Below are 27,475 nucleotides of genomic sequence, written 5' to 3'. Positions count from 1 at the left end.
TTACAACAGGGAAAAATTCATAACCATTTAATTCGGTATTTCACTAAAAATGGCCTTTTTCAGCTAAAGATCTTTTTCTGCCTACATATTGACTTCAGTACTTCGCCACAAATCCTTTAGCTTTCACTTGTGGAGTGTGGTGACTAGTTCCAAGTTCAAAACGGTTGTTTTTTCCGTTCTTTCATTGATCTTTTCAGGAAAGAGTAAAAAGTAGGAATCTCAGACCTAATAACTATGCCTAACTTTACTGTAAAGCCTGTTAAAACTTTATCAAAGCTATATCAGCAATGCCAACTCAGTCAGCAGGTCTTTTCTGAAAGGGAAGGGCATGTGGCCCCAACTCAAAACGTACGATTATGTTTCAGAAAACTGAGATTTGATCATTAAATAGAAGTGAATTACACAAACATACATCATCGCCAGTTCTCTCCAAAAGAGCCAGGGTGCACTGCATTAAGAATACAGAAGATGAACACCTATTGCCATCACAAGGGCCTTGGGAGCTTGATGTATATGTTACTGTTCATAAATGATAAAACAACAAAAACTATGGACGAGTAAATAGGAAACCCAACCTGGGGTCACTGAAAATATTAGCTGCTTTGTTGGGGGACAGGAAGAGAGGAAGGGGTATTGTCCGTCCCACCAGAAGTAATTGACTTGATATGCAAACGGGCCGACTCTAACATCTTTCCCACCCCTATCTTGCACTACACATCCATGTAAAATTTATGTAAATACCAAACATGTCATCATTGACAGCTACAGCTAAAATCCACTCACATACTGAAAGACAGAATGCACAATTATGACCGATCATGAAAAGCCCTAGAGAAAATTCAATCAGATATGTACCAACCTCGTTGATAGCCCCCGACTTTATCTTGGATTGCATCAAACACCATTTCTTAAAGTGAACACCTGCCAAAGTTACCCCTCAGTTCTATTAAAAATTAATTTCCTTTACTTAAAAAAAAAAAAAAAAAAAAAACTAACTTCCTGAATAGTGGCAAAAATGCTTTATGTTAAACTAAGGCATATAAACTAGAAGCACCTAAATCTTGCCATAGAATGCTACAAGATCTGCAAATTCATGCAAACCCATATGCAGAGCTACATTTTGATCTATGGCACCTTTATAAAAAAAAAAACTCTGAAAATAGATATTCCGTAGGTTAACATATTATGGGGATGAAGTGAACTGGTTAACCAGTTGAAATACAAAAGAGTGCAGATGCTTAAAAGTATAATGATAATAAGAATGGTAATGGTGATGGTGATAACTATAATAACCATAAAACCCAGCTCAAGAGCCAGTGGATGCACCTATAAATTATGAATAGAAGGGGAAAAACACTTGAGTTTCTGGAACAATCAAGGACAGATAGTGAACAACTTTGCAAACCAAACTTGACTCGGATTCAATTTTACTAATCTATTTTTTTATGACTAATAAATATCATGCAAAAGAGCAAAAGGCAAAAAAAGTGCACAAAATGTATACAAGAGAAATACCTATCTAGAAATGGGAAAATATACAAGAAAATTGTGAAAGTTAAGCCCATGAAAGTCTAAAGCAGCAGCTCAAAAGATGAGAGCATTGAAACTTAAAAATTTCAGCTCCTCCAACATCATTTATCAGTCCTCAAAAATTTTTTCATTTCCTTCCTTCAAATACACCACATAAGCTAAGTATAGATCATCTTTCACACTGCTGCAATTTGTGGACTGCCAATTAATCATCTCCAAGATAAACCCTCCCAAATTTCCACAGAGCCCTTAACTAGTATAAATTTAAGCTCAACTCATATAAACTCGTATAAGTTCATAAACTTTCTTTTCTATTATATCTAAATCTCTAACGAGAATTTTATCATTTAAAAGATGAGAGAGAACCATCTTCATAATGTGATGGCTGTTGTTTAAATCCTTATGAATGCGACTCTTGTAATAGACATTTATATTTTTCTATGTATACGTTTATATATAAACTAAAAAAGATACTCATAAAAATCCAAAATTGAATTATCTAAATTTATACACAAGGTCATGAGATACAATATAGATATATATATATATAATATTTATAAATAGAAAAATATATATGATTTATTACAAAGACAGTTTTTCTAAGTTCATAAATATAATTTATCCAATGAACTTGAACAATATAAGTTTGACTATAATTAAGTAACTAAAGACTAACATGAAATTTTAAAAACGTATAACGTTTTTGCAAAGGTATTTAGTTTATTTGAGAAAATAATAAATTAATCAAACAGCTCATAAATAAACTCTAACTTGTTAAAAAAATATATGAACCGAGAGTGCGAAAAAAAATTAAAGAAAGTTTAAACATTTATTATTCGGTTTGACTCTACTTGATTGCAGCCCAACTGAGAGCGAGGTACACATATCTGTTCATTAGTAAGTTCATATATCTCCATGGTAACTATGAGCTTAGCCAGCTTAGATAACATAAAAAAATTGTTTAACAATAAATTAGAATACGATAAGTAGCCTTTAGTCAAAGTCTTCGTATTTGACCATGGTGTTGCCAAGAAATCTGAAACTTTATTTAAGATTTTAATATTATCTTCCCTCATTGGATTTTATAAAGAGTAGATGGGGAAGCAAAAGAAGGATATATCTGAAACAACAATATTAGTTAACTGAAACCATACCACATTTTGGACTGAGTGATCATAGATCACAATTGGCTAAGGTAGCAATGAATTATTACAAGATGTCAGTGGCAATGAAAGAAAGAAATGGGAGGCAATCCAATACTTACCCGCTTTTATATCAATAGTAACCAAGTTTTCAGCATTTGTCTCCACCCACCATCTACAGTGGACCTGATGCAAAACCAACAAATTAATGTCCCCTATAAAGCAGATAAAGAAACATAGCACAAAGAAATCAACCAACAGTTTCTTTTACAAGGCACAACTTTATTGAGACAAACAAAAGGATGTTTAATTGCCAAAAGCTTTTATGCTAAATACCCCTAGTCTACTGTCAAGTTGAAGTAATTGTCACGATAAATCTTAACAATTAACTGATACTAGGTCTCCTATTTAGCTTTTTGTGTCGAATTCCTAGTTTGCCACAATAAAGCCCTTTTAGAGAAATGGTTATGGCACTACCAACAGGAAGGGGAGATTGTGGAGGGCTGTGATTGACTCCAAATACGGGAGTGCTTTGGGGGTTGGTGTTCTAAAGAAGTGAGAGGTGCACATGGTGTGGAGTTGTGGAAATACATTAGGAGTGGCTTGGGGATTTTTCCAAACACGTTAGTTTTGTGGTTGGCAAGGGTTTCTGGGTCAGTTTTTGGCATGGCACTTGGTGTGGTAGCATGGCTCTTAAGGTTTCAATCGCAGTCCTCTTGCAGATTGCCCATAATCAGAACGCTTCGGTGGTGAATCTTTTGGACAGCTCTAGTGGCTCTCCACAGTGGAACGTGAGTTTTCTTAGAGCTGTGTGGGACTGGGAAAAATTAGTGCTATTTCCTATCGGTTCAGCTTGCTGTATGCTACAAGTATTGGTAGGGATGAGATGGATAGGATGATTTAGATTCATTTTGGGAATGAAAAGTTCATTGTTCGATCTATGTACAAGGTTTTTTCACGCAAAAACCATAATCCTTATTCTTAGAAGTGGATATGGAGAAGTAAGGTGCCTTCAAGGTTGTTGCTTTCTTTGGTTGGAAAACCTCTCTAGGAAAAATCCTAACCAAGGACAACCTGAAGAAGCGTTGGCTAATTGTTATACCTCAAAGCAGGATCCGAATGGAACATCATGTGCCTGTTGCACAGTCTCAAACACCTACAAGAAAGCAAAATTCTCATCATTGTTCAATAAATTGGAGACAAAATAATGAGCATACGAAGATATAGAAAATCAACAATGCCGGAGTATGGCTACTGCAGCCAACAAAGATAGGCTTCAGAAATGAGAAAGAAAGTTGCAAATTATTTTCAGAAAAATACAACTCATGCACCATGGAATTGAATGGATGATTTAACCTCTGCTAAATTATAGGAAAAGTAAATATGGTTATGGTGGTGATGATGACAAAACAACTAAGTATGTTGCAGACAGGAGAAAGATACATGCATTACCAGCAATTTCTTGTCTGGCAATAGAAAAGCATGCTGGTACTCTGTCATGGCTGTATCTGGCGGGCACATCGGACTGCTACAAAGGGATCTGAACTTTATCTCTCTGATTTGACCATCATATTCATCTGCAGCATGCCACTGTCCCACCTGGAGAAGGGATAAGAGCAAGAATGAAATCTCAGGTCAACAGAAATTGGAGACAAACTCCTAGGGTCAAAAGTCTCCAAAGCAGCACTTAATTACTTAAGACTAGCTTAAACTCCAGTAGCCTAGGGTCAAAGGAACATTGCTTCAGGAAGTCCCCACACCCAGTCCACTAGAGGTCCTGATCATAGCTCAAAAATGCATCCAAGTTTGCAATCAATCCATTCGTTAATATGGATACATGAATATCGGACCAGCTGCAATTGGAGGCTAAAGTTTTTCTGTTCAACCTTGCATGGGAATAAAACAACACAATGTACTATGTAGACAGGAGTTCCATTCAAGGAACTAAAGCTTTAGTCATCTAGGCTGAAATGCTAAAAGCAATCAAATGTGACAAAAACCAACTTGAAGCATTCTAAGAATGTGTATTATCAGTAAATCTGAGTGGTTTGGTGCAGAATTATGAGAAAATGACATCTCCACATAAAAGTCAGATTTCAAGACAGAGAAGGCCATCTACACCTTCGGTTCAGGATATTAGGCAATTAAGTTTAATTGGAATTACTGTCTGAGAAACCAGAATATAAGATAGATAATTGCAATATGAGAAATGATATAACAATAAATTAATGCCTACTTAAGAATTTATAAATTAAAAAATATAAATATAAATATAAATAAAATATAATATAATATAATATAATATAATATAATATAAATCCAAGGAGTAATTGGAGAGGGCAATGAGAAAACTATATAATTTCAAAAGATTCAAAAGGAATTATGACTTTTTGTAGTGACAAAAAGGGATTAACATGTTAAAACTCAGGTGTTTAACCCTTCGGGATTCAGCCAATGACTTCATTTGCACATAGACCAATGTGCATTGAGATGATATAAAACCAAATGCGCTTTGGGTTTTAGAGAAAAACTTTTTTATAAGACATGCACATCAGGTAAAAGAAAACAATCCTCACATGTTAACTATTCTAACACGGGCCAAATTTTGGAATTGAATTATCGGTAGAAAAACAGGATACTCTTAAAGCTCAATGGCAGACAATGTAAAGAGGTGTACACAAATGATGCCCATTTCGCTGTTTTGCTGCATATAGAATAAGTTCATTTCATAATTAATTTCTTATTAAAAGCAAGAATAAAATAAAACATCTAACTTTTGTCACAACTGATTTGATTTGACTTGCACTTTCATCTCTGAACTGGCAAACTCAGCTTATAGGTTAACTCTTTCCTCGAGGCAAGGCCAACTTGATTCCTTTGAGGTTCATGTTCAAGTAGGTCACATAAAAAAGTAAGCTAGGCAAAGCCCGTTTAATTCATTGAGAGACCAGACGGTCATCAATAGGTGTCACTCTTGCATGCGTCCCATGTACTTGGCCCAATTTTACTAATAAGATTTGTTTATAAAAAAAATAATCATTCAGATCATGCTCAAGTGCATCCTGCAGATGAAAATTGCGTACTGCAAAGCCTTAGGACTTGTATGCACTCACAAGTCATATTAGTTAACCTTTCCTACACATTTCAGGATGTGCTAGAATATAAACAGACATGTAACAATACGTAATTCAGTGATTGGTGGATATTCAAGCAAATGAAGACAAGAAAATTTCATTGCTCCGCCATTCCGTCTAAAAATCAGACGGGGGGAAAAATAATAAAAAATGGGTCCTCAAAATACAACATAATGTCTCTTAGGATGATTACAAATGCATCATGATACGGTAATCAAATCTAATCAACCCAATTCTATATTACTAATAAACAAAAAGGATGATGAACATAAGCTAACTTGTTACTTACAACAAGATTAGTATCCTTCCGAGCTGTATGATACTCGTTTGTAAATTTTGAATCGTCATTCAACAATATATTAAAGAACTGCTCAGCTGTGCATGGGTAAACATCCTGTATGGAAGATAAGTTAATTGCATGCTAATAATACTAAGATGAGCTAATTTTTTTTAATAAGTATACTAAGATGAGCTAAATCTAAGGGGTGAGAGTAGAAACAATGCATACATTTAATATATGGACTAAAACTTCTTCCTTAATAAAAGATTGAAGCTTTCCAGTTTTCAGAACACTATCTTCTGGAATTTTAGCATGTGTTCCACTTCCTCTAACAGAGCTGCTGTGTGATCGCAGAGCTGACTCTGCCTTCTCCTATATAACAGTAACATGAGATCACATGTACCATTCAAGCAGCATATAGTTAAAAGTATAAAATTTGAAGGCAAACAAAAAGAAATCCAGCTTCAGCGAAATAAAGAGAACAGGGAAGGCAATTATTAACTAAAAGGGCACTGCATTATAAATATTTGGAAAAAATCCACAACACTTTCCACCTAAGATTCTCTGTATAAATTATAACCAGTGAGCCCTCAACAAATCTTTTTTAATAAATAACCCTCAATCAGTATACTATTCAATAACTTCTAAGATGTATCCTTATCCAGTTACAAACTATTTGAGTTAAGATGTTTTATGGGGTTTTGGGGTTTTGGGAAAGGAAAGATAAAAAGTTGAATAAAAATATTATAAAGTTAAAAGTATTGTTAGAATATAATCTTTTAATATTATTTTTGTTTTGGGATTTGAGAAAGTTTGAATTGTTTTTTGTGTTTTGTTTGGAAGTTTGGGAAAATCATAATGATTAGGTAATAATTAGATGAAATTTTGAAATTGAAAAATGTTTGCATTTGATTGGTGTTTGGATGTTGAGATGGGATGGGATGGGATGGGTTGAGACCATCTCAACATCCAAACGGGGCCTAAATTATCACTGGATAGCAAAGTTCATCACATATAATTTTAACTGGAACATGAAAATTGAGTGCAGCTAGAATCTAAATTAAGTAACTAAATTCACCTCTTCCTATCAATTAACTTTTAGGACAGATTGTGATATAACAATGTATTAGAGCAGTAATCTTGAGTTCAAATGCTAACTCCACTTTTTACCCTCACATTTCAATTAAAAAGAAAATAACTTGGAATCAGAAATAACTACTTCTAAGAAAATAAAAACACGGAGGAATGAGGACTCGAGAGGGAGAAGTTTCCAAATATCGATAGAAAAAGAGCTCTTTCTATAATCCTTTCCCATATAAATCATAGAGTGCCTGACCTTCAGCACATTTTGGACTATGGAATGCAGCTCTCACTGGTCATATATTATGAAAATTGAGTTTATGTTTTAATCCTTTTGATCATTCAATAAGGATTTTATTGATGAGAAATAGGCATAGCCCAAGTCAACGAGACAGATACAAGATTGAGTTTATGTTAAGCATGATAGATTAACAATTTAGACTCAGTGACCTTTCTCTTTTTGCTTGTTTGGTTCCTTAGCCTTATTAACCTTCAAAACCAAAACCAGTTCTAAGTTTCAAAGTACTGCAAAAGTTATCAATCAAAGGTTAAGAAACTACCAACGTCAGACAATCGTATGATTCCTGCAAATATGTACTAGTGATTTAGTAACAAAAGTAATTAATAAGCACAAAGGAACAGAAATTCTATTTCAGCATGTTTCATCAATAGTCTATAACATACAATCTTCATTAGATCCATCTAAAACTACATAAGGAGTAAAGCTTTTCATGGTTTATGTCATTTATTTTGGAATTGAGCACATGCCAAAATGAGATATCCACAAAGCCTAACAAATTTGAAGAGCCTCCTATTATAAAACCGCGGTCAGGGTATTGTACAAAACCAAAACATCACACTAAATAATGTACGGCTGTTAGTAAAATGGGCATATATTCCTTTTAACATTAATTTTTTTATAAGTAAAAATGTATTAATGTTAATAGGCGTAACCAAGTACACTGGGTGTATACAAGAGAAAACACCTGGCCCATAATAAATAGCCCCTAATGAACATCGCCCAAGACCTTTTAACATTAATTAAATGATGTTTACTCCTTTCTTCAAATTTCAAATCAGGCTCCATCTGCTGTAAAGTCAACAAGATGACTAAGCTCTTGCACATGCAAATCCTTTTAATAGAGGATATAGAGAACTTATAAAGCACAAGACCGACCTTTTTCTCAGCTTCTATCATGACATGGAAGTTCTTCGCTGCACACTGTAAAGCTCTTAATGCATGATTCCTGTTCCAAAATGATGCAAATTTATATCTGACTCTCCCTGAAAATGGCAAAGAAAAATGAAAGCCATATAAACACATCTTAAGAGACCAAATTATATGAAAAAGGATCAAAACCTTCAATGATGGGTGTTTTCCTAAATGCTTAAACTGGTGGTAGGGTTACCAAACGAAATGCTTAAAGTTTTACATTATCAATGCTAGTTGCACAAGTGCAAATGTGATTAGAGGGACAATCAGGAAGAAAGCAATATAGTTCATAAACACTGTAGATCTTACATGCAATCAAGATTTTAACTGGAAGAGGCACTTTTTCAGAAGCTGCATGTAACTGAGGTCTATTGAGTGAATCTTATGAAATGATTCATTATTAATTACAAGCTGAAAGAAGAAAATTAAAGATTAGGAAGGAAACATACAATCGACACACAACCCTAAAAGCTAAAATGAAAGCATAGTCCTAAAATCTGCGCCATGTAAAAGTGCATGGCTAATTGACTTCAAATAACAAAGATTCAATGTAAGAAAACTCACTAAGGATAATAATTTACGTGAGAAACATGAGGGGAGCAATGTATAAAAGCATTTAGTCAGCACTAAAATCAGCTATATTCCTATTTTTGTGAACAGATATTGTTCAATTCTCCTGAATACAAGAAACTAAAATTTCAGGCATAGCCTTTTCCTATCTTTTTCCACATTTAACAAGGGAATTCTTCTTGCACTCCACTGTATCAGAAACTTTAAGCTCATGCAGAAGACTGCAACCTGCTGAAATGTAGACCGTAAAGAAGTCACCTTCAAAGTACAGTTTCTCAATCATACAAATTTTTACAACATTTCAACGGAGATCATGTCCTTAAGAAAATCATAAAGTTTCTTTCATGAGTGGACTAGTTTTCAGTATTTTGAAATACTAAAAATAAGCCCACTCTTATGTGTGGATAATGCCATCAACATGGGCATCCCCAAAAGAGCCACCAAAACTGTCATTTGAGCAAGTTCTAAACAAGCAATATCGATTATTATATTTATAGTTCAATATGAAAAACCACGCCAATAACTAACATGCATCAGTAGTGTATTCAGTTGATGGACCACTCTAGCACCATATTATAATTTGACAAACAACCCACAAAATACCTAAATCCATCACATCACTAAAAATATCATAATTTCTTTCAAGAGAAAGAGAAAACTATGATCCATAAAACAGATATTTCAGCATCTTCATCTTATTTTTTTTAATATATATACATAAATTATATATAACGCCTTCATGCATTCATAACTAATCACTGACCATCAGGGCTTCCCAAAGGAGGCACACCATGTCCACCAGCACCCATGCGAAGAATAATTGTTATAGCAGGATTAATGAATGCATGTTGACTCCTTCGTATCTTCATAGGTGGGAAAAAAGGAAAAAGGAAAAATAAATTTACATATCAAATGAGCATTTTGTACCATTAAATAATTTTATCAAGAGGAAGGGAGGGGGGGGGGGGGGGGGGAGAGAGGGAGAGAAAGCATACCTCATCTATATCTTTAAATGGTATAATCACCTGTCAAATGTAAATAGAAACACATGGCTAGCATGAATAATGTATTCTTCTAACATTGCATTTACAACCTTCAAATTAAATGATTAGTCATATATTTAGTAAAATTAAGCAATTGATAACGTAAGATTAAGAAGGAAGACCATTAACATTGCTTGATATAAGAGTAGATAACAGACTTCGCCTATTTTAATAAAATTCTTATTTACTGATAAAAAATAAAATGAAAGTAGATAACAGACAGATTATAAAAAGCAGTAAATAAGCAATTGTTCCTGGAGTCTGAATAACAAATATCCTAGCTTCTTTGCTCACTTCACCTGGTAGATTGGATTATATTGGTATAGGCTACAATTTCAACCTCAGGATCATGCCACTAGCTTCCATGAAGCTTTGTGGTAATAAATGCCTAGCAGATCCAAGAGCTTGATATAAAATAAAAGCAAGGTCAACGCTATGGATTTCTGAGAAGTTGGCAAATAGCCGGTGAAGAAAAAGGTCACTAAATGATGATATTCATTTGAAAAAAGATAGAGGTGATCTGGGACACTTTTTGGGTTTTGCACTTGTTTGGGAGTTATTTGATGGATGGGTGGTTTGGGGGGTTTAAATATTTAAATTTTATAGTTGACAATTCAGATTTGGTCTTGCCTCGAACTTGATGGAATACCATTAGAAGACAAGAAGAAGATAAATCCAAGTATCACACCTAATTCCCTAAACATACAGAGAGATTTTTTTTTCCAAATCACACCTCAGAAACAATTGCATTACACAGAATAATTATTGGAGAACTCATTAAACTTGCTGCTTATTCAATTGTGAGCATTGCATAGATATATATAGTAGAAAAAACAAAAACTTAAACCCAATCCAAACCGGACTTGGATTTTTTGAGCTTCAACTACCTAGGTCAAAACTAATTACTTACAAAACCATGAAAAAAAAAACTAATAACATAACAAAAGCCCATAATAGGAGCCAATGGACCAGAAGTGATTTTAGAAATCTTAAGTTCTAAAAATACATTTGTCTCCTAACATTTATAGAACAGAATTTTTTTATTTTTTATTTTTTTTATAAGTAAGAAGAATTTTATTGATCCACATAATTAAGCAAGGCCCAAATAAACAGAAAGTATACAAGAGATGAACCTAATTACAAGCTAAGCGCTGTGAAAAACAGCATAGAAGTCAATAAAACTAGTCACATCTAACCTTGTCTATAAACCCATCTACTTTCAGCCACATGTTTTCGAATTTAAAATATCTCCGCCCCTCATGAAGACCCCCACAATCCAACAAGAGGGGAAAATTATCAGAACATCGCCTAGGGAGGCGTTTTTGGCATAAGTTAGGGAAGTGAGCCTCCCAAGAAGGAGAGAATAAGCTACGTTTGGGTAGCAAAGATATCTCAACACTTTCCAAGTATTCTCGTACGGATGAAAATACTCCACATGCCAAACACAGTGAACCATCTTCATACCAAAGTCTCTCCAAAAATCACTATAATATTTATCACTATTATATATAAATAAAAAATAAAATCACTATAATATTTATCACTATTACATATAAATAAAATCATCATTAAAAAAAAAATCAATTATTGATGGAACCCACACCTTTTTCAATTATCTATCTAAAAGTCAACAATTCAACATACTTCATACATCCAAACAACTCAAAATACTCTCAATGGGACCCACAAACCCACTTCAATCTCTACTCATAACTATTCGCAAATATTCTCAACACTTATCAGATATTCTAAATCTATCCAATCTAAACCAAGCCCTCCCATTAGACCAAGTGAAGTCTCCCCCAGAGAGGGGAAGATCAACCAAATCCAGCTCAAAAATTAGAGTTGAGAAGTTAGCCATGGCGAAGCCAATACTAGAGTCCCTTGACCTTTCACTCGGAAATCGAGTGATGTTAAAGTCCCCTCCAATACACCACAGGCCATCCCACCAACTACACAAGCCAACAATCTCATCCCAAAGGAAACTTCTATTACTGTCAACATTTGGCCCATATACTCCAGCAAAGCCCCACCCAAAACCATCTTCCACATTCTTGAAAGAACAAGCCACCAAAAATTCGCCGACATACTCCTCCATCAAATTAACAGCTCTCTTATCCCACATCACTATAATACCTCCTAAGGCACCTTTGGAAGCAAGAGAGACCCATACCGTATAAGAGCAACCCACAAACTTCTTAGTATATTTCTATCAACTATCTTCAACTCCGTCTCTTGCAAGCAAATTACATCAACCTTCCATTTACGAATCAGATTCTTTACCTAGAGGTGCTTGCTTTGATCATTTTGCCCTTGAACATTCCATGAAAGAATCTTGGACTTCATAAAACACCAAGATTCGCCTTATCATTGTGCCTCCCCCTACTGGCACTTCCTTCCCTTGTGTCGTAATTAATGGTACAAGAAAGTCTCTTAAGCTCCCTTTCTTTTTTAGAAGCAGATCTAGCTAAAAGGGATTTCCTGCTTCAATGGCGATAAGAAGGGCTTTAAACTAATCCTCAAAACCTTCGCAAGAAATCCCTACACAATTGCAAATTTCCTCTACATTTTGAAGAACCCAATCTGACTGTAAACCAACCCTTAAAGACGCTAGAGGCAAAAAACAGATGGGGCTAGGCTCATCCCCAGAGTCCTTCGATTTGTTTAAAGAGACACCAACCCCAAACTCCTTGCAAACCAACTGCAATTCAGACCCATCCACCCCATCAACCGAAAGCACCTCATCTTCTGAATGAGACCCATACTCTTCTTCCAAAGTACACAAGACCCTAGAAGGGCCCTCATCGACAATTGAAAATGGGCCCATAACTTCAGCAACATCATAAGGAGATGACTAAAGGCAATCAAAAAGTCATGAGGAGCCATCGTTGCCCTGAGGATAGATAGAAGCTCCAATCCTAGCCAACCCAGCTGAAGTCGTCATCTCTTCACATCTATTCACCCCTTCTAAGGCCGTAAATTGCTCCTCGTTGTGAACCTAGAGGTTTCCGGCAACCAGTGACCATTTCTGAGTCGACGGTGAGTTGTCGACGGCCTGAGGACAAACAAAAGCCTCATTCTGAGCCAACCCAACTGAAATGGTGGTCTCGTTGCATCTAATGTACCCCCTTACCACAATCGGGAACTGCGCCATGTTTAAAGATGAGGTGTCGCTAGCGACCGGCGACCCTTTCTATGACGGGTCGTGACGAGGTGCCCAAAGCAACCGCCAGCAAGCCTGAGTGTCCCCCTTCAAGAAGCCTCAAACCCGCGATGGTCTGATCAACCCTCCACTCAAAGTGGACTGGTGAAGGAATCGGGCCCCTAGTGTGCAGGCCCGGCCCACTAGACTTCTACCCTTCCAGCTAAGTGGTACTCGGGCCCAGCCCATTAACATGGCCTGAGCTTGCTTTAGCCCGCCACTCAAGATGAACGGGTTTTAGTTTACTTGGCCCCCGCTAATTGGGCCCCATCCACCAGATTTCATCCCTCTCACATCCAGCCCATCAACGCAGCCTATGTTTCCTTTAGCTTCCCCACATGCCCAGGCAACCCAACACCCAACACCCAAACCCATAACTAGACCCAAGCCCATATCTACTTTATACATCAAGTCTCTAACATTCCCCATGACTCCCACCAGCTGAGCTCTGACAGCCCATAGTACCCCTTCCACTTTTCCAACCTTCGAGCACCCGTCAGTGTTCCCCCACCACCCTTGCCAGACTGCACTAAATGACAAAAGTCCACTGATGGAGAAAGCCTACAGGCATTGTCGTCTTCTAACTCCTACCTCTACATCCGAATCCGTACTCCGATTCCTGCCCACCACAACAGAACTGCTCTCTGCCGGAAACCGCGCCAGTGACCTCAACGAGGCACCATTTGGAGGAAGGACCTCTCCACCTTCTTCCCACTACCAGACTCCCCTCCACGAGCTTTGGAAGGGTCCTGCACACCGTTAGCACCTTTGGGAGGATCCCGCCCTCTATTTGCATACTCAAAAACAAGGGCTTTGACGCTAGCAAGCAATCGAATGTTATATACAAATCCTTCCCATCCCCATCCCCATCCCCATTCCCTGCCCTTCAAACCTTCAAAGATCACCAACAAACCCCTTCTCCTGCCATTCCCGAATTCTGCTAGTTGCAAAAAAGCAACCCCTAGCATTAACTTGACGTTAAATGGTGAGGACTCCACTATCCATCCCCATTTTTCTGAAAAATGCTTCACGTCGAAAAAGTCTAGGCATTCCTTGATCACCTTTGCCACCCATAGAGCCGACGACCCACTTAAAGAGATAAACTTAACCATCCTGCTTCTTTTGGTGATACGGATGTTGTATCTACTATCCACCCACCTTCATAAAAAAGGAGTGAGAAGCGCTGGTGAGAAAGGAATTAGACTGAGAAAAAAGATTAACTCCGGCGAGAAGCACCGGAGCTGGGGTTACGTACAAACATGAGGACCCACAAGAGAATACGTACAGACGGAGAATAAGTACAGAAATTAAATATACCAGAAACTTCCTAATGCAAATAAAAATTAATGTAAGACTAAATACTCAACAGTAATTAATGTAACATACAGACTGTGTCACTTCACTCTGTGAAAAGCTGGATGAAGCTATGCCATTGTCATGTGCCAAATAAATCAAGCCACTCATTTTCAACTAGTATCTATGATGACAGAATAGTATTTGTCCCGTATCCTGCTCTGTCATGTGCAGAGTACATAAAACTCATAAGCTGAGCCAAATCTATACACAAATTTGTGACCCAAATCTCAAGTTAATCAAACAAGTCGAGCACATTGAAAGTGACAAGTTGATTTGTTATCTGAGCTCATAAAATCAAATCTCACTAGTGAAACTTTATTGATTCCTTAAATGAAATAATTTGCTGGTACAATATTAGGAAAGAAAAATGGCCGGCTAACCTTCATCTGCTTAGAAAAAACATTTGAATGGAAGCAAATGCGCCATGCAGAGACATACATTCGACCATGATACAAGAATGACCGCTCAAGTGCACAAGAATAACTATGCTTGACAACCTGAAACAATAACTCAGTTTGTTAGGCATGTAACTCTCATACAAAGAGGTGCTATTTGAAACTTCAGGAGATTAACATTGCCACAACAACAGAGTTTATGCAACTTGCCTCATCTGCAGGGAGATTAAATATTGTTTGAAGAGGCTGCAGCTTTTGGTGAACCACTGTCAGCCCTTGTTTATCTAAGGAAATCCTTCTTTGAGCATTAGCTCCAGCATACCCATCCATAGCCCTAACAGTAAAAAATCTCAGTAATTAGGGCATATGAATTATAATCATTAGAAACCAATGCCAAATATAATAACACCAATAATAAATAATAATTCAAAGGGGTTGGCCCAAGTGGCCAAAGCCTTGGTTGTGGGGTATCACTTCTTTCAAGGTCCAAGGTTCAACACCTCATGCGTGCAAACAATCATTTGGGGCCATACCCCCTGGTGAAAAGCCAGCGATTTAACTAATTCCGTGTAGAGAAACTTTCGAGGGTGAGGTGTACGGGACTGGGATATTCTCTACAAGGCTGGGTCTGAAGGGCCCTGCTTTGGAGAGGTTCCCCAACATCAAAAAAATAAAAATAAAATAAATAAATAAATAAAGGACCCTCCCCAGAAACTCAATATGAAAAGTGAAATAGGAAGCATAGAAATTTGTCATGTCCAAGCATAACAAAAGAATTATGAAGATCCAAGTTTTTTTTATAATTGAAAGAGATTTTATTAATACAAAAATAGACATAGCCCAAGTACACAGGAAGTATACAAGAAAATGCACCTAATTAGGTACAAAATTATAAAGATAAAAGTTACAATATTATTACTAAAAATAAGTACAGAGTCAAGTAGAATGCAATACCCACAAATGGATATGCACATGCACCAACACAATCATGTGCTAGGGCTTAGGCCCTATATTGCATCAAAAAAATAAAATAAAAAAGTTCATGTGCTTATATCTGCCTAGATTGTGTCATAAAATCAACAATAACAAAGTGTAGACAAATAAAAATGTTCTAAGTTTGGTTAAGTGTGTGTGTGTGTATTATATATATGAATAATGCTACTATGCAGCCTCATTTTGCCCATTCATTTTGACCGCTCATGCATTTATTTATTTTTAATTTTTTTCTTTTACTTACTGATTAAGGAAGTGACTATTAGTGTATAAGTGTATTTTTTATTTTTTAAAAATATTTAAAAATGTTAAAAAAATGTAAAGAAAAAAAATAAAAATAAAAAATAAAAAGTGAAATTTGTACTAGTGGGCACGACTAGCGGTCAAAGCTAGACAGCACACTAGCACTACCCATATATATATATATATATATATATACATATAATGTATCTATCATCTAAGGGCTTTCTTTAAGGCAGAAAAGAACAATTTTGACAACACAATATATATACACATAAAATTAAAATCAGGATACTCAGCATAAACACAAAGCCATATACACAATATATATACACATAAAATTAGATCCACTTAATGTGTACACAAAAAGATGTATAAATATGTTGTCTAATTTGCATTTGTCATATGTATACATGAGTACACAGAGCAGGGAGAGGGGGTTAACGAGCTAAACAATCTAATTAGAGGCAAAAATAAAAAAAAATAATATAACAAAAAAGCTACCTGGAAGAATTTACTGCCAATTTTATTGTTTTAATATGGAGACAAACCTGACAAGCAAATACTAGAATTTTATCGGTCTCTATAAGGAATAATCAAAGATAAAGGATGCCATGAAAATAAAATAAATAGAACCAACAAAAACAAAGATACCTGTCCTGATGGGCTATCCAATTTATACCACACTGTACCAGTTTGACCTTCACTTTCAATTGGAACAGTCACAGAACCAAGAACAGCACTTTTCCAAACTATATCCCAATCATATATTGTCACATTAATCTGCTCGCCAGTAAGGAAAAAATAAGCTTCATGTATGAAACAACTTTAAGAAATCCTTAATCTCAACAAAGTGATCTATGTTAACATACGTATCAAATGTCAAACATTGAAGGATGAAATATTGACTTGCACAGGTCTTGTCTCATATTATTTGTTTACTATGTGAATTGGGTTTCATAAGTAATTAAAAAAAATCAGTTTTAGTTTCGACAAGCCCTTTCAGGATATAGTATATATGTGACTAGAAGTTCCCTAGATCATAACAAATGATATCAAAATCAACAAACGATATAAAAATGACATTGTGGAATAAAGTCTTTGCTCAGATAGGATTAGCTTGGGTGATGCCGAGAAGGGAAATTGACCTCCTAGCTTCTTCTTTTTTTTACCTCCTAGCTTCTTGGAGAGGCATTCAGGGAAACTCTCAGATTGTATCATTATGGAAGATGGTTCCAATATGTTTATGGTGGTCTATTTGGAGAGAAAGGAATGAAAGAAGTTTTGAAGATCAAGAGCAGTCAATGGATGAGTTTAGGAATTTCTTTTTCAATACTTTACCCCAATGATCAATTGTAATTGATTTTCATGGCATGACTTTTCATGAATTCCTTGTATCACTAAACTAGCACGCTCAGACGTTGCTCTTGTATATGTCCCGTATACTTGGGCTCTTACCTATTCTTATGACCAAAAAAAAAATCTTGCTTACTGATAAAAAAAAAAACAACTTAGTAACACCTATTCTTATGATTAAGTATTGCAACAAATGTGAGGCGGCAGGCCTTGACAAGGACATTATGAATTTGAGTGAGGAAAATTGTGAGGAGGGCTTGGGGGAGTTGGAGTTCTAATGTAGTTAGAAGTGTGTATGGTGTGAGCTTGTGGAAGTACATACAGAATGGGTGGGGGGAATTTGCTAACCACATTTTGTTTAAGGTTGGAGGAGATAGGATTCACTTTTGGCATGATCGTTGGTGTGGGGATTTGGCACTCAAGAATGCTTTTCCTTCCCTTTTTAGAATGGCAAGGGATAAAGACGCCATTGTAGCTGATTCTGTATCATTTTCCAATAATATTCCCCAATGGAATATGAGATTTATTAGAGATGTTCATGATTGGGAAGTGTCAATTGTTACTGCCTTTTTCAGTAGATTGTATGACATAAAAATGGTGCAGGGAGGAGATGATAGAACGCTGTGGCAACATGCTGGAAATTCAATTTTTCTGTTCGTTCTTATTATAAAGTGCTGACATGCCATTGTGTCAACCAATTCCCTTGGAAGTGTATTTGGAGATCCAAGGTTCCGACTAAAGTTGCTTTTTTTTGCTGGTTGGTGTCACTTGGGAAGATCCTGACAAAGGATAATTTGAGGAAGCGCGATATAATTTGCATGGACTAGTATTACTTGTGCAAAAAAGATGGGGAGTCAGTTGATCATTTGTTTCTGCATTGTGAGGTGGCAAAGACTATTTGGGATGAGATTTTCAGCAGGTCAGGTGTAGCTTGGGTGATGCCCAAGAGAGTGGTGGATCTATTGGCTTGTTGGAAATGATATAATGGGAAGCCATCATATTGCAGATATTTGGAAGATGATTCCTCTATGTTTAATGTGGTGCTTATGGCTAGAAAGGAATGGACGCTGTTTTGATGACAGAGAACCTTCGTTGGGAGAATTTAGAGAGTTTTTCTTTTGACCTGTTTGCTTTTGGGCGAAAACTCTACTCTTGTACTGAATGGGGATATTTTAAATGCTTCTTTTTTAGACTTTGCTAGTTCCTAGTTCATAGCTTGTATTTAGGTGTTTCCATTTGTATACTTCCTGTATACTTGGGTTATGCCTAACTACTTACATTAATAAAATCTCTTTTAACTTGTCAAAAAAAAAAATTGTGATACCTCAAATTGTGATTAGGTCCCACATTTAGGGGGAATTGAGATGGCGTTACATAGGTGCTAAGCTCCACATTGATTGTTTACCAAGCAGGATTTGGCTTCAAAAGTAATTTTAGGAGTTTCAATTGTAATCTCAATTACTTATAAAAATAATTGTAATTTTAACTATTCTTTTGGTATATGGTGCAAATGTGGCTAGGTGCTTCCCTGAGTCATAACAGAGGTAACATAAATAACTCAACTTCCACTAACTTGGAAAACTATGAAAATAGTATCTGTAGAAAATTTTAAGGATCTTGGCCCCATACCAGAGACCTAGGAGGAACTCCTCCCTTCACCTAAGTTAGAAAGTTTATCAACGGGCAACCCCTTTGAACAAAACAAAAAGCTCCAAGGCTGTTACTAATTTATCAGAGAATACACTAAGGGAAAAAAATTTCCAAAGACAATGAAGCACAACAAAATATTACAATTGAAAACAGATAAAACCCAAGTACAAAAAAGCAATTAACTAATTAATTAACAGCTTCTATGAAGCATATAACTGAGATGTTGATTGTTAGAGGTCATTCCTGTAAGAAGCGTACTACATAACAATATACTACTCTATCATATTATTCTTCTAGAATATATAATTTTGAACAATGAGAGAGTGGATAAGTACTGTGATGCCTCTCATTAGGAATACGTCGTTTTTTCAGGGTATAAATCCATAATCCCTTAGATTCAAAACAGAAAAACTCTCTTCTTCAAAATACAATGTTTGTTTTTGTTTCTTCAGTCACCAAAAGTGTGATGGTTGCTGGTTTGGTTCCTCTGTAAATTAGTGTTGGTTGGCTCCGTTGACCCTCTTATGGTTGCAGGTGTTTGCAATCAATGATTGTCTATATTACTTGCAGAAAATGCTGCCAATAGGCCATCATTAATGTACGGGTTGAAGAAAACTCCCATTGTCAATCAGTTGTGGGAGGAAAGCAAGAAGGCTGTTTAGAAACAGAGTAAGGAGTTACCTTATCTCAGGTTATTTCTTATCCAGGTTTGGGTTCTTTAAAATTCAGATCTGTTTAAAATCCAGTTCAAATCAGGTTAAATTAGGTTAGATACTTGATTAAAGATCAATAACACAAGTCTTGACTCAAATGGTGTATAAACTCACCCTAGTCTCAGAAAAGCCAAAAATATGTGTTCTGAACCATACTGTCTTACCGCAACAGTATTTTATGAGAATAAATTGTCAGTGCATAACTTCAATAGAAAAAAATGTACAAGTTAGCTATCAGTTTTTAATCAAATGCATGCCTACTTTGAAAAAATGACCAGGCATATTAGTGCATTAGAAAATGAAGAACACATTAATGTATCATCAAGTGGAGTTAAAATCTGTTCATACCCCCATCGTATGTGAATAAACCAAACACATCAGTATATGTTAACATAACCAAAAGAAAAATATGCATTCTCTTTCTTCCTTGACATGGGAAGATTAAAAATAACCAATATGTCATCCAGTAGGGGAAAGATCAATTTCATATGCCGAACCTAGATAATGACACTAGGAATGTCAACAGAGACATATATGCTAACATATACAAAAAACAACTTTTAATTATCTTTCTTCCTTCAAATCATATACACAGATCTGATAGTCCAACAGTGAGGGATCAAATATCTACTTTGATCATCGTTCCAAGTCAAAAGTTACACAACCCAGCATTTTGAGCAACAAAATAACTAAATAAAAGGGTCTAACAATATTGCTTACTCATCTATTGAGAACTTCAGGTAAGAAAAAGAAAATTTCAAAGATATATATATATATATTTTTTTTATAAGTATTTCAAAGATATTGAAGTACAATATCTGTATTTCAAAGATATTGAAGTACAATAAACAAATATATTTATAAATATAAGTTCAAATAAAACTGCAAAGGGATAGAACCCAAATACACAATCAACTAACTGCCTAAACAAGTTGAAAAAGGGATAAAGCCACCCCAGCCTTAGACAAGGCCTAAAAATCGTGATAACTCTAGTTATAGTAATGTCGATAGACTGAATTTGTCACCCATGGCAGAGAAGGGGAAAGGATGCCAGGTAGAGTCTCTATGCCCAGACCTCAAAGAGGCCAGGTGGGGAGAAGCATGCCTACTTTGAATGAAAATGAACATGCATATTAATGTAGGAACAAAACTGAAAAAGAGTAGTAGTAGTGGTAGTAGTTGTAAAGGTATACTACCTGAACAGGAAGCTCATCAACAGAAAAATTGAACTCCTCTCCCCACATGGGATTTCTTGAACCAGGAACCATGGAACTGCACCGGTGACAACAAATGAAATAAGATCGTAGTAGATACAATAGATCTACGCAATCCCATATAAGATTAAGCAATAAATCTGGCTCTTAAAAAAATAAATGAAAGAACGTGAAGAAAGGACATTTCAGTAAAAAAAAAACTATTTTACTTTTAGCGAGAAAAGGATACTATAGGTCAGCTCATCTTCTCTTAACTACAATTACTTATAAGGACTGATAAGCACTCAATATGCCGCTTCCAATTACTCAACTCTGCATTAAAGTCCAACAACTAGTTACATAAATCTGCTAACGTCAAAGGAAAGAAAAAGGATAGGCATATCTAACACCTATGAACTATATGACACAAAGATTCCACCTACATACTGCCCTAGAATTTTCCAACTATATAATTCCTTACCTTAGAAAAGTGATAATATCCAGAAACCCTAAAAACCCAAAGTTCTAAACATTAGAAGAGTAACCAAAAACCTTAGGAACCCTAACCCTACCTACGTAGTAAACTCTATTCCTGATAATTAAGCTAAGATTACTCTAGATAATATCACGTCTCATTAAGTACGTTATTGACTTAAACACAAAGTTACAGAGAGTTACATCAGTATTTTCGATCATATTTGACCAGTATAAGGCTGTTAAACATAAATGTCAGAATTCAGCTAAACCAACAACATCAATACATGTGCAAAGTAGGGGAAAAGATCAAGGTAACCTGAACCGCTTCTCTGTACCGCAAGTAATGATAGCATAAGGATCTGATGTGCCATTTAGGTTTGCACCAATGAGATTCTTAGCTGCCAACAATTCCAACTGAAAAATACAGCACAAACCATCTCATTTTCAACAAGAAAGAGAAGACTCAGTCCATCCAATTGAATCCAATGTAAACACTAATGGAAATAAGCACAAGAGCCAAACAGGATCACAAGATCTTATGTACCTTGATTAAGTATGGAAAATTAGTTTGAGGATACCTTTCAATTGGCCCATCTACAAAATAAGGGCAGAACTGCACGTCAAACAAGTTAAAAATTAATCCATGACACACATACATATAGACTGTAACCAGCAGGATAAACGTATGTATGCACTATTGGTATGTAAAGACAACATAAACTTTGAACAGATTGGCATGACTATAAAAACCATATATATATATATATAATGACAAGAAGAATAACAACAATAACAACATCGGATCATTGGCCTATCATGCTAGATTGTGGTGGAATCCAACGAAGGCGTAGGTATTTCAAATTTGAAAATATGTGACTGAAATCTGAAGGTTTTGTGGATAGGGTTGGACAGTGGTGGGCATCATATCAGATGCAAGGGACCCCTAGCTTCATCTTTGCGGGTAAATTGAAAGCTCTAAAAAAATATTTAAAGCTTTGGAACATGCAGTCTTTTGGTGACGTAGGGGAACGCAAGAAAAGCAAGGGGTTGGAGATTTAGGCATTAGAGAGGTTACAAGAGGACCGACCTCTTACACAAGAAGAAGTAGCTCGGAAGATAGGGTTGGTGGCAGAGCTTGAGAGGATTATCTTATTAGACGAGACCTCTTGGCGTCAAAAATCAAGAGTATTGTGGTTAAAGGAAGGAGATCGTTGCACGAAGTTTTTCCACCGAATAGCCAACTCTCATAGAAGAAACAACAACATTGAGATGCTGAGAATTGATGGAGTGGATTGCAGGGAACAACAGGTGATTCACAATCATGTAGTTGATTTCTATGAGCAACTACTCTCCGAACAGATTGGATGGAGGCCTACGCTTGATGGGCTTGATTTTGATACCATTGGGCCACATGATGTTTGTCGATTGGAGAGGCCTTTTGAGGAGGCGGAGGTTTACGAAGTGGTAAGGAAAATTGTTAAAGACAAGGCACCAGGTCCCGATAGTTTCTTTATGGGTTTCTTTCAAACATGTTGGGACGTGTTAAAGGATGATCTAATGAAAGTGTTTCAAGAGTTCTTCTCAGCTGGAAAATTTGAAAAAAGCCTTAAGGCCACTTTTATTGCTTTGATACCAAAGAAGGTTGGGGCTACGGAGATTAAGGAGTTTCGGCCTATTAGCTTAGTATGTGGGGTTTATAAGATAATCTCCAAAGTGCTTGCAAACCGTCTAGGTGAGGTATTGGGGAAGATAATTACAAAACCCCAAAATCCATTTGTAAAGGGTAGACAAATTCTAGATGCCGTTCTTATTGCCAATGAATGCCTTGACAGTAGACTGAAAGCTGGCACTACAGGTATAATTTGCAAGCTAGACATGGAGAAGGCGTATGATCACGTTAACTAGGATTTCTTTCTTTATCTTCTTGGGAGGTGTGGTTTTGGGGAGAGGTGACGGTCGTGGATCTACTGGTGCATATCAACGGTAAAATTCTTAGTTTTGATAAAAGATGGAGGTGCTAAGTAGAATGACATCAGCAATAGTTACCAATGGTTTCGTGGTTGGCTTCTCGGTTGGTACCCCGGAGAGGGGAATTAGTAATATTTCTCATTTGCTTTTTGCAGATGACACACTTATATTTTGTGAGGCAGACCTAAACCAAGTTCAAGCACTGAAGGCTCTTCTCCTTTCCTTTGAAGCAGCGTCCGAGTTGAAGGTGAATTTTAATAATCAGAGATGGTGCCAATTGGAGAAGTTCAACCCATAAGATGGTTGGCTAACACTCTGGGGTGTAAGATTGCCTCTCTCCCTATGACTTACCTTGGGCTCCCATTGGGGGCTACCTCGAGAGCGTCTTCGTTATGGGACACAGTGATTGAGAAGGTAGAACGGAGGCTGGCAGGATGGAAGAGAATGTACCTGTCAAAAGGTGGTAGAATTACCTTAATTAAGAGTACATTATCTAATTTACCTACTTATTTTTTATCTCTTTTCCCTATCCCGGCAAGCGTGGTTGTTCGAATTGAGAAACTTCAACATGATTTCTTGTGGAGTGGTGTGGGAGAGGAGTTCAAATTCCACTTCGTCAAGTGGGAGAAGGTGTGTCGCCCTATCTCCAATGGTGGATTGGGTATGAGAAACATGAGAATTTTTAATCGGGCGCTACTTGACAAGCGGTTATTGAGATACAATAAGGAACCCGAATCCCTATGGAAGCTGGTGGTTGAGAGCAAATATGGAGGATTATGGGGGGGATGGTGCACTAAAGAAGTGAGAGGGGCTTACAGAGTGGGGTTATGGAAACATATAAGAAGAGGATGGGAGGTATTCACTGGACAAACTAGATTTCTTGTGAGAGTGGGTTCCAGGATTAAATTCTGGAGTGATATTTGGTGTGGTAACAGTGCTCTACAGGATGTATTTCCTTCACTTTTTTGGTTTGCAAGTGCCAAATATGCTTCAGTGGCTGAAGCCATGGTGATAGCGGGGGAGCAAATTCAATGGAATATCAATTTTAGTCGAGCGGCACAAGATTGGGAAATTAGCAGTTTTGAAGAATTTTTCAGCCTCTTATACTATATAAAACCGAGAAATCAACAAAAAGATAGGTTGTGGTGGACACAAGCACGTAAAGGCTCTTTCTCGGTTCGCTCTTACTACAAGTTCCTCACACAAGAGCCCAATATTCAGTTTCCATGGAGAAGGCTATGGAGACATAAGGCACCACCCAAAGCAGCCTTCTTCATGTGGACAGCTTCATTGGGTATGATCCTCACAATCAATAATTTGAGGAAACGGAAGGTGATCATCGCAGATTGGTGTTGTATGTGTAGGAAAGGGGGTGAGTCGGTGAACCACCTCCTTTTACATTGTGAGACAGCTAGGGTGTTATGGAATGAAGTGTTTAGTAGACTAGACTTGGCTTGGGTGATGCCTGAGACAGTGGTGGCAGTTCTAGCCAGCTGAACAAATCTAAGAGACATTCAACAGATTAAAGTTGTGTGGAAGATGGTCCCCATATGTGTCATATGGTGTTTGTGGCAGGAGCGCAATGAATGGGCTTTTGAAGACAAGGAGAGATCGCTAGAAGAACTAAAAGTTTTTTTTATTAGAACTTTATGTATTTGGGCCATTGCTGTTGATTTTGATGGCATGGATCTACATGATTTTCTTGTCTCTATTGTGCCTACTTAGATAGGGCATACTTTCTGTGTAAGTATTGGGCTATGCCTATTTGTTGATTAATAATATTTATTTACTTATCAAAAAAAAAAAAAAAAACAACAACAACAACAATTACGTAAGCAATAAAGAAAGATTAAAGCTGTACATACAAAAGGAGACAAAAACAAAATTCTGAATCAAAACTGCACCCAGACAAACGAACACTCTTCATGAACAAGAATAGCACCTTCCAAAAATACACATTTTAAATAAACGCAAGTGCTACATTAATGCATTTGGTAATTTCAATAAAAGAAAAGGACTTGTAAACTGATAACTTCAGATAAACACAAATAAAAATGCAAAATGGCAAGAGTACACGTAGAAAAATCTTGAATTCACTAACTCAAAATTGGAGCATTTCATTTCCACGTGATCAAGAAGTCAAAATATTAAATGTATAATTTTCTCATTTCCAACATCTTCTCAGCACCCAACAAAAGTACCTGAGCAAAACTAAACCTTATCGTGTATGCAAAACACCATTTATATAACTGCTCTAACATATTTAAGAATAACACCAGATTGTTAACCTCACATGAATCGGCCACATTTTTTACCCTCAAACCCATTAATTCTCAAACAGTCACACTACTTCACACTAAGAATAGAAAAAATAACTCAAATTGACCTCATCATCGTTGCCCGTGGCATTTCTTACTAAGAATACACAGAAGAAAGAAAAACTTGCCGCAATTGGCAATAAAAGTACATTCGCATGCAAAAAAAAAAAAAAAAGAACGTTAGAATTGACAGGAATTGACCTTGTCTTTATCAGTGCCGCCAGAATTCGGCAAATTGCTGTCGGCGAGTGCTGGATGACCCTCGCTCCGGTACGTAAAGAACAAGTAAGCGAAGATCACGAAAACCGAAGCGGACACCGTGACCTTGATCTCCCAGCATGAGGGGACAAAAATATCGAGAGCCCTCTCGATCATTATCACCCCGAGCCGAGAATGGTAAGAAACCCCGGAGTGAAACGAAAAGGAACTAATCAGAAACCGAAGGGGACTTCTAGGGTTTCTTGTAGAAAATTGATAGGGTATGAGGGATCGGGAAGGCCATCGACAAGGAGAGTTTTCAAGGAGAGGAGCACTTCCGACTCATTGAACGAGTGAGAGACGTCGAGGTTGGACCGTTGGAGCGGGGGGCATGGAGGTTGACAATTGATCGTAGTACTTTCGATGGCCGAACTACCATTCAGTCCGTAACGAAATAACGGCGACACCCACTCGGTGCGTATCGAAATTTTGAGGGATCGGGAGGGGTTGTTTTGGGAGGGGAGGGAATCTTTGAATATGAATAGTATCAACGCGTGGGAAGATCTCGCGCATGCATTTGCAACAGTCTCTTTTTCATCGTTTCTTTTCATGGATGAAATCTTTTTTTCATCGTTGAATCTAAAGTCGAGGGACAAAAGAACAGTATTTCGTTAGGTGGATGAACTCTTTTGTTCATCGTTGAATCTAGATTCTAAAGTCGAGGGACAAAAAAACAGTGTTTCGTTACCTGTGATACGTGTACCACTATTCTTAAAAAAATAAAAATAAGTAATTTATATAGTTATTAAAATAAATAATTTGTATAGTAACCGTGTTTTAGACTTCATTTGAATGTTGAGTTAAATTATAAATAGTAATATTTTATGAATTCTATTAAGATAAATTTAACTTTTTAACGATGAGTTTAAATTTTTAAATTAAAATATATAAAATAAATTAAAATTTAACCGTTTTATGAAAAGTTACAAAAATAGTGAGTGCTATCAATTTTTCGTTTTAGTTGAGTTGAACCAAATACAATCTTATATTAATTTTAGCGTTTGAAATTCACGTAAAAAAATCTAACTTTTCTTAAGCTATTTTTTTAAAATAAATTATATTTATAGTCTTAAAGTATGTAAATATTTTTAAACAAATTATATAGAACTTGTGTTTTTTAAAAATATATATATAATATTAATAGAGAAATACTATTCATCTTTCTAATTTTCATCATTCTATGATGTGGCATTAAATTATTAGAAATTATTTATTATATTCTATCTGTAAATTTATCATCTAATATCGTATTATAGAATGATAAGAGAATAATAAAAAAATAGATTATGAATTGACTTTTTCATATTAATAATCTTGTTGATCAAAGCTGAGTACAATTTCCATCAGCATATCTACTTATATTC

General features: G+C 36.3%; 1 protein-coding gene across 2 annotated transcripts; it reads right to left on the bottom strand.

The window, feature by feature from the left end:
* Nucleotides 1–354: 354 nt before the first annotated feature.
* Nucleotides 355–26,820, bottom strand: LOC109014345 (BAG-associated GRAM protein 1-like). Of its 2 annotated transcripts, XM_018996773.2 has the most exons (19): nt 26,055–26,720; nt 22,112–22,180; nt 21,884–21,981; nt 21,094–21,169; nt 16,833–16,961; nt 16,683–16,729; nt 15,156–15,279; nt 14,931–15,047; nt 9,945–9,974; nt 9,713–9,812; nt 8,344–8,450; nt 6,315–6,458; nt 6,096–6,200; nt 4,125–4,271; nt 3,775–3,828; nt 2,795–2,858; nt 860–921; nt 576–710; nt 355–448 (listed from the first exon to the last, which is right to left on the bottom strand). In XM_018996773.2, the coding sequence occupies exons 1-18, from the start codon at nt 26,226–26,228 to the stop codon at nt 594–596; spliced, it is 1,764 nt and encodes a 587-aa protein (XP_018852318.1). In that variant the 5' UTR covers nt 26,229–26,720; the 3' UTR covers nt 355–448; nt 576–593. The 2 variants fall into 2 exon arrangements, with proteins under 2 accessions (XP_018852318.1, XP_035548191.1); XM_035692298.1 differs by having other exon boundaries at nt 355–710; nt 26,055–26,820.
* Between the last annotated feature and the right edge of the window lie 655 nt (nt 26,821–27,475).

Source organism: Juglans regia, chromosome 7, assembly GCF_001411555.2.
Source record: "Juglans regia cultivar Chandler chromosome 7, Walnut 2.0, whole genome shotgun sequence".
Lineage (NCBI taxonomy): Eukaryota > Viridiplantae > Streptophyta > Magnoliopsida > Fagales > Juglandaceae > Juglans > Juglans regia.
The sequence above is the reverse complement of the archived record's forward strand: the minus strand, read 5'-3'. Positions and strand labels throughout refer to the sequence as shown.